The 8,850-nt window shown below is 34.8% G+C and overlaps 1 protein-coding gene across 1 annotated transcript; it reads right to left on the bottom strand.

The window, feature by feature from the left end:
• Nucleotides 1-286: 286 nt before the first annotated feature.
• Nucleotides 287-2,984, bottom strand: LOC107922999 (uncharacterized). Its single transcript, XM_016853198.2, has 6 exons — nucleotides 2,661-2,984; nucleotides 1,581-2,568; nucleotides 1,381-1,479; nucleotides 1,229-1,294; nucleotides 1,038-1,103; nucleotides 287-947 (listed from the first exon to the last, which is right to left on the bottom strand). The coding sequence occupies exons 1-6, from the start codon at nucleotides 2,729-2,731 to the stop codon at nucleotides 543-545; spliced, it is 1,695 nt and encodes a 564-aa protein (XP_016708687.1). The 5' UTR covers nucleotides 2,732-2,984; the 3' UTR covers nucleotides 287-542.
• Between the last annotated feature and the right edge of the window lie 5,866 nt (nucleotides 2,985-8,850).

Raw genomic sequence — 8,850 nt, 5'->3', positions numbered from 1 at the left:
TTTCCTTTCATTAATTTTATTATTTACATTTTAAAATATAATTTTAATTAATTATTTTTTTTACGATTAAAGCTTACTCTTTTTAAGCTAATATTATAATTTAAGAGGGAAATTCAACCCTATATGAACAAAAAAGAATTAATCCTTGCTCTTTTAAATTGTGAAAATATCATGATAACTGTAATAAAAATATTTGATGAAAATTGAACCTTTTTTCTAAATGTGTTAAAACATATATTATATGATTGATTATAAATATAAACTTTAAAAATGTAAATAATCGATATTAATAAGGGAGATAAATTTAATTAGTTTTCCTCCCTACTTGTATGGATTGCTACCTTTCAATTAGACTTAAACCATAATATATCCACCCATAGGAATTATTATATGTTGTTCTATTCTTTCTAACTTTTATCCTTAGTTGAAATTTTACGTAAATCTACTTACAAATCAAGATAGGAAAATGAAATTATAAAAAATGGGCAGGTGGTCAGTCTGATGTGAGCGGGGAGACCTGAGGCTTTTTACAAATTGATTTGCTAACTCTTCATTAAGCATTTCTTTTTTTTTAGTTGAAGTGTTGGGTTTGAATCCTTTGATGTAGACAGAGGAACAGCGGCAAGAGCTTGAGAAACGGAAGAGGTTCGGACCGATTGTGGGGGAAATGTTGCAGCCAAGGATGCGAAAGGTGAAGGCGACATTAATAAAACTTGGCGAGGGAGGCCAAGCATGTTAAATCTAGCTTGCATGATCCCAGGCATTAGTGAAGTTATGGATGGAAATTGTGTTGCTGTTGTGCAGCCTAGACCCATTTGCATTCCCATTCCCATTCCCATGGCCATGGGAGAGTAACCACCCAATTGTCGTGCATTTATATGTTGCATTGACGAAGCTGGTAACATCATTGGAGGCATATAAACGCCAGCAGTTCCCATTGACATCATCTGTTCCAAATCCAAGATCCCATTGTTAAAGGTCTTATTTGACACCTAAAAGAAACCATGTTTTATACAGTAATCGAACAACTGATTTACCTGGACTTGGAGCTGAAGCGTTTTCAAGTAATCAATTGCTTCATCAAGCATTGAAGCTTTATCCACCTAAGAAAACCAGTCACAAAGAGCAATCAAGAGGAAGATCCAGGTAGATAATTGTCGAAACTTTGGAACACATTAAGCCTTCTTTATTAAGGAAATGACAGAGTGATGAAGGATAATTTGCTGACCTTATTACAATTGGGAATGAGCTCTTGCAATGCACGCATCTTTTCATTGATTTTATCCCTTCGCCTCTGTGACCCAAAAATAAGATTTTAGTTTGCTTTTTCAAAGTCCTAAATTACTTTTGTTTTTGTTTTTAATGGTTGGCTGTGCATACCCTTTCACATAGCTTGTGAAGTTCAGATTTTCTCTTTCTCTTAGAGCCTTTGCTTGGCGTTGCTTTTGTCGTCTCATGAGCTTCTTCCAATTCATCATTCTGCACCATATACCAGCACCCTTTAAGCTTGGAATCAGTTAAAAAGCGATCGATTTAATTAAAGCTAATTGAAAAATATCTGTGACAAAAGCTTTACATACATCACTGAGATCAGTATCTTCATATCTCCTTTCAAAAGTGTTAACTGGACAATTTGAAGCCCCACGCGAGCACACTGAAGACGATGCAACCTTTTGCTCGACAACTTTTCCTTTCATGATTGTATTTGGTGCCAAGCCTGAAGATGTACCACCAACCCTAGAAGACGGAAGCCTCATATTATCGTTAAAGCCAACGGCTTCGGACTGCTCATCAGGAACAACCCACTCCTTTTCAGGCTCATAATCTGGTAATATTAGCCTCATGGATTTTGCTTCTTTTGCGAAAGGAACAGATCTGGCGTTGGCTTCTAAATCATCATCTTCTTCAACAGCTAAACCTGGAGTGCTCCTTGGTATTGTTACACCACAGCATGGAATCTGGCTAGATTTAGGAAGAGCTGGAGAGTTTAAGAAGATGGAACAGTTCGCCCTCTCACTTTGCTCATCGATCCTTGAATATTTGTCCTTTGATCTCATAAATGGAATACAAGTTTCGGGTTGTGGCTGTGGTAGTTGGCTATCGTTATTCATAGTTTGTTGAGGAATCTCGTGTACGAGCTCGGGCACGTCCAGCACGTTGCTTTGTTTAAAATTCTTGTATTTGTTTGTAGGAACAATATTGGAATCTAGGAGTTGCTGATCGTAGCATTTTTGGTCTGCTTCCAAGGCAACATTGAAACCATCCTCGAATAGTAGTTCCCGGTACCCAGTTTGCAGAGAAGTTATGTAATTCTCATGATGATGATGATTAAGGCGATTCGTTTTAGCGATACTGGATAATGGATCGCCATACGTACTAGTGGAATCTGCAACCCAGTGCTTTGATGTATTCACCGTAGGGGTTTCTCCTTCATGTTGAATTCGAGCCTTAGAAGATTGAGAAAAATAGCCAGAGCCTGGGAAATTCTTTTTAGGCATCATCGACGACAAACCTCGAATCAGATTTTGATCATTTTCCCATGCGTGCTCCACGAAATTTGGATCACACCTGCATTAGAATTTAGGAACCTTCATTAATAACGTCAGAAGAAACACCTTGAAAATACATAGTTATAGCTTGAAATATATATATATACATACATGGATGATAAATTAGGGAAGGGGGCTGTGATCCTGCGAGGGATTGATTCAGGGGTCTGTTTTTCTGCCATTGGAGGATGATATCCAGAATGCGTTTCGAGTTACCGATAAAAAAAGAGAACCTGAGAAGTTCAAAGGTTAACCCGTCCTTAATTTACTCCTTTTGGTGTTGCAGTTGAATACGTAGCCTTACTAAGTTAAACCTAGACCAAGAACACTCGACACTGAGTTAAGAATTACATCAAATCAGATACTGCAAAATAGAATGAGTGGAATTCTTAAGAAAAATATTTATAAAACAGTAGTGATAAGACGATGAGGCATCCACAACATTGAAGTTTGTCTCTAATCTTTAAATATGTTCTTGGCCCACATTTTGTGCCCCACTACCTAAAAAGATAGGATTTTTGAACCATTATCATATACTGCCAAAAGAAAAAAACATTACAAAAACCTTTTTTCTTTTTTACGAAATAGTCCGTTTTTACTTATTAGAATATTCACCGTTCAATCCTTGACTATTTAATAAAAAGATGTCGAGGATGATACTTATTTTAAAGTATACTGTTATTTATCTTAAAAAATAAATTGTTGTCAATTAGTCTTAATTTAATCGGTATCGATATTGTTATCACTGTAGAAGGGCGTGAGTTCGAATGCTCTGAAATGTATTATCCAAGTTAGTGAAGGGCTAAATGCACTACAATAGTTTATCATGATGTTGTTGCAATTAATGAAAGTAATAGAATATGTATGATACAATTAAAATGTAAAATATTATATTAAAATAAAATTTTGAATATTTAATGGCAAAATAATGTGTTGTTGTTGTAAATAGCACATGTTCAAATCTAATCACATGTAAAATTTTTATTAGGTTTTTAAAAAATAAAAAGATTAAAATACACTCATATAATAAAACTTACTTTAATTATGAAAAGATATTTTTTAATTTTCCTAAGTTGGGGCAAGGTTAACTAGTGACACCAATTCAGTAAAGAGCTTAAATAATAAAGATTTATAATTGGTGAAGGTAATAAAATATGTATTATTATTAGATAAGTCTATTCCCTTCAACCCAGAGTCTCTGTCCTCGTTGGTCAATGCTGGGCACTCCATTCATTGGATAAGTCTGTTCCATCCTTTCTATCCCTTCGTTGTTAGCAAATGAGCCACTCTATTGGTTGATCTAGATGCATACATGAAAAATACAAGTATGAAATTCTTTACTTAAACTCTTTGCATCTTTATGTAGGCTGAGATTTCATATCTATCTTCTTCATCCATCTGAGCCTTCTTTACCACAGTCAGTAAATCCTCTTCGACCTCCATCACCGTTATACCTAGATCCAAATCCATCTGCATTGCTTGGATGCAAGCCAACGCTTTAGTCGCAAACACCAAAGGTATGTTTTCGTTAATCACTGTTTTTGAGTCTATCACATATCCTCTTGAATTCCTAATAACAATACCAGAACATAAGCTCTTTTCTTGATTTCTGTATGTAGCATCAAAATTTAACTTAACGCATGGGTTTTTCGGTATCTTCCATCACTCAGTCACCTCCTTCATCTCCAGTAACTTATTGCTTATATTATCCAACTCTTTAAGATAGTTCTTAATAAAGTTTTCAGTGACTAATCCATCTTTTTTCTCACTTTCGTGCACCCATTTTTTTATGTCTGTCCAAATTGCCTATAATGTAACAGCCTAGTTTTAGCTAAATCAGAACAGTGGTTTCAAAATCATAAATTCGAGGTCAAAAAATTATTTTAATATTATTTTTGGTGTTTATATCATGTGATTACGCATGTGTGAAAATTTTGTGAGCTAAGTTTAGCGTTTGAGAGCTTAATTTGGTAAAAAAACTAAATCGCGTAAAATGTAAAATTTGTATTCTAATTGATAAAGGTGTTTAATTGCTATGGTTGAATTAAATGCGAGGTCCTTATGATGTTATTAAGCCATCTGAATAATGGATGGACAATTATGCCTATAGTTAGTGGAATTTTAATGTTTAATCATTAAGGGTAATTATGTCATTTTGTAATTAAGTTATATTAATTAAAATAAAAACAATTTGATGTTTAATGGTCATCTTCCTCAATTGAAATAAGAAAGAAAATAAGGGTTTTGGAAGCTTTGAAGGTTTTTTGTTCTTGATTAAGCCATGTTTTGAGCTTGTTTTTTTTATGATTTCCATATTTTTGTGATCGTTACTTCGTGTTCTGGCTAGCCCGTGTCTTAATTTTTGAATTGGCTGATAATTTTGTGAAGTTCCATTATTGAATCTATGTGCTTTGTGATGGTTGATGATGAAAAATGGAAGATAAATGTTAGATTAATATGTTTTGTTAAGTGATTTTGGCTAAAAATGCATTTTAGGGATTTAATTGTGAAAAGTGAAAATTATGTAGTTGAAATGTGAAATATGGGCTGCTAGGAGCACTATGGTAATTCGGCCAAGCATGAGTTTTGTCAAGTTTGGTGTAATTTGTGTTTTTGTGAAATAAGAACTAAATTGAATAAATGTGAAACTTTAGGGGGTAAATTGAAAAAATTCCCAAATAGATATTTTTGGATTAAATTGAATGTGTGGCTGAATAAACAAGTTGAATTTGATATTATATAGATCAAGAAAAGAGGAACTCGAACTTAGATCGATGCAAGAACAAAGTACTCGATTAATCGGCTAGTTTCGTTGTTTCTACGACTGAGGTAAGTTCGTATATGATAATTTCATTATAAGTGTATGTTATATGCTTTGGTATTGCTTAAGACGTGATTGTGAGATTATGTATAATGTTTGAATTGTGAATACGACTATACGGATGTGTTCGACAATGAAATTGATAAGTGAAACTTCTCGGTTAAACCTTAGGAATAGTTAGGATGCTAATGACATGTCATTAGGCTATGGTTTTGGCTTCGGGCCATAATATCGGCACTTCGGGTGCGAGTGATGCCTTGATTTGGCTACGGGCCATGGTATAGGTATTTCAATGAGGAGTTACCTTGATTTGGCTACCATGGTATAGGTATTCCGGGATAAGTTACCTTGATTTGGCCACGAGCCATTGTATAGGTACTTATCGATTGAGATCTTGAGTATCTGATTTCTATTCCAAATGGTTCAACGGGTAAAAGAAATGACGTGGTTGAGAAAGAGGTTAGTATGAGGTGATACAGGTACGTACGAAACCTACTCGAGTATTAGATTGAGAAAGTTCAATAAGATGATATTTAATCATGTTTGAGACATGAGAAAGGTTTGTGGTTAATATGAATTTGATTTGGTAATGTGAAAATAGTTAAATTATATTTAATTGATAAATTGAGTTATTCACTTACGAAATTACTAAGCTATGAAGCTTACTGTGTGTTATTTGTCTATGTTTTATAGATAATTAAAGCTAGCTTAGATCTAAGAGTCGCCGGGAGCATCATCGTACTATCAAACACCTAAGTTGGTATTTTTGATATATGAATATTTGGTATATGGCATGTATAGGCTAGTTAAGGTACTTTGAGTTGTGATATTAGTCATTTGATTTGGCTTATAAATGTTGGTGTGTGTTTGGTCATATAAGTTGACTTGTGAATGTTGGTAATATTGAATGTCAATTTGGCTTATGATATGTGTTCATATATGTGTTTGTGGTATATATATATATTTGGCTATGTGATTGGCAAGTTTATTATGGAAATTGAGATGGTTTGATGATTATGAGATTGTTTTGGTAATGGATAGAAATGGTGAAATGATATGCTTGAAATATTGGATTTGTGTATTGATTGATGAGTTTTGGTTGCATAATTGTGACTTAAGTTGGTACCATATGAGCATATGAAGGTATATGTGAAAAGAGTGGCAAATTGGCTTTGCAAATAGACTATTTTTGTCCACACGGGCAGAGACACGGGCGTGTGTCTCAGTCGTGTGTGACACACGGTCATGCTACACGGTCGTGTGTCTCCTAGGGTACCTTTCGAATTTAAGTCAATATACCCTACAGGTTTGACACGACCTAGACACACGGACGTATCTATTGGCCGTGTGTGGCACACAAGCTGGCACATGGGCATATGACTGGCCGTATGACCCAAGTCAGTAACCCCTCTAGTTTTCCCACAGCCATGGCACACAGGCGTGTTATCGGCCGTGGGGTACAACTCAGCACGTATGCTCTGTTTTCACACGATCTGTTACACGAGCGTGTCTGGTGGCCGTGTGAGGCACACGACTTGTTCACACGGGCGTGTGACCTGTGAATGATTGAAAATTTTATAAGCTTCCAAAAGTTTGCAAATGTTATCGATTTAGTCCCGAACCACTTTTAAGCATGTTTTAAGGTCTCGTAGGACCTTATAATGGACAATGTGGATGAGTTGAATGGATATTGATTATGAATGCATAATTGTATATGAATGATGTGTATTATACGGTAATACCTCATAACCCTATTCCGGTGACAGATACGGGTTAGGGGTGTTACATATAGAGCACATGTAAATACTCTACACTGATTTTTCAAATTTGTTAAAAATGTAGGCAATTCATTCTCTATTTCCCGTGTCTGCAATAGTTTGAAGCACATTTCTGTTGTTTCTACCTCTTTTGTAACTCGACACTCATGCATTACATGTTCTGTTGTTTTTGTCTCTTCTTCGCATCTAGGACAAACTATCGTTTCAATCAGCCTTTTGTGACATAGATTATTAAATGCAGGAAAAAAATTACAGACTATTCTCCATGTTATAATTTTTATTTTTAGTGGTTGATTTAGTAGCCATATTTTCTTATAAAGATTCTCTTTCGTGTTCTAGTTGTAACTGGCATTAAGATTTGTGAGTCCTTGTACTAGAAGCTTATAACCACTACAAACAAAACTCACTTGATGCTTCACCTCTCCATACCTTATCCAATGGAATACGAAGAATTCTTTTTGCATCCCTTTAACTAAAGGTGTTGGTAATTAGATCAACTCTCTATCTTCTAGTAGTAAGCTCTATCATATTAACTACTAACCTAAAATCCTATCGACTAATCAAATCTTGTATTTTGTCGTCCACACTTCTTAGTACCCAAGCATCTTCCACTATCGAGATAGAAGTCCCTGTACTCACCTGCCAGCACAAGCACACCTATAAGAGACTCCTTGGCAGCCCATACACTTTGCCAGGTATAAGAAGGTAAATTACTTAAACCTGCATTAATAAAATCTGTCAACGGATAATATTTTGCCTTTAGGAAATGCGCAATGAAGAAATTAGGATAATAAATTAATCACCATCCTAGTTTTACTAATAGTGCTAAATTAAACTTGGTTAACCTCCTAAAGTCAAGAGCTCTACTTTCTTTTAATTCACACAATTATCTCTATTCACACCAGCGAATCCCACGTTTTCCATGACTTTTCTGCCACCAAAACTTTCCCACAAGAGTTTTCATTCCCACAAAAAGAGATTTTCAGAGAGGAAAACAAGATATAGAATATGTCGAAATTGCTTGCAATATGGATTTTATATAAACCTCTTTTTTTTCCCCTTTGATAAAAACTTGGTGCTCTAACTATCAATTTTACTTTAATTGCGGTCCTTTAAAGCTTGGAACACCCCATGTTTTGCTTGTCCCACCATGTTGGGAAGCCCCAAATATTTTTTTGAATTTTCAAAACTCCTAACCTCAAGAATATTTGCCACTAAATTTCTTTCTCGATCGTTAACATTTGAACTATAAAAATCTGTAGACTTCTCAAAATTGACATATTATCCAGTGCACCATTCATACTCCTTCAGAATGATTTTGAGAACATTGGCCCTATTCTCATTTGCCTCCCCAAATAAAATACAATCGTCTGCAAACTTAAAATTTATTATTTGCAGACCTCTACGTCAAACCTTAACCCCTTTTAATAAACCTTCCTCCTGGGCTAATCTCATTAAAGACGACATGTAACAGCCAGGTTTAGACCCTAGTCGAAACAGTGGTTTCGGGACCATGAATTCGAGTCAGAAAAATATTTTAATATTATATTCTATGCTTAAAGTATGTGAATTGATATGTGAAATTTTCGTATGAAAATTTTATCATTTGTGTACTCGATTTTATAAAAATGACTTAATCGCGTAAAATACAAAAATAACTTGCTATTTGTTAAATTACTATATTGCTATGTTCTTTTAAAGG

This window comes from Gossypium hirsutum, chromosome A11, assembly GCF_007990345.1.
Source record: "Gossypium hirsutum isolate 1008001.06 chromosome A11, Gossypium_hirsutum_v2.1, whole genome shotgun sequence".
In the NCBI taxonomy this organism is placed as follows: Eukaryota; Viridiplantae; Streptophyta; class Magnoliopsida; order Malvales; family Malvaceae; genus Gossypium; species Gossypium hirsutum.
This window is presented reverse-complemented; position numbering and strand designations above follow the sequence as displayed.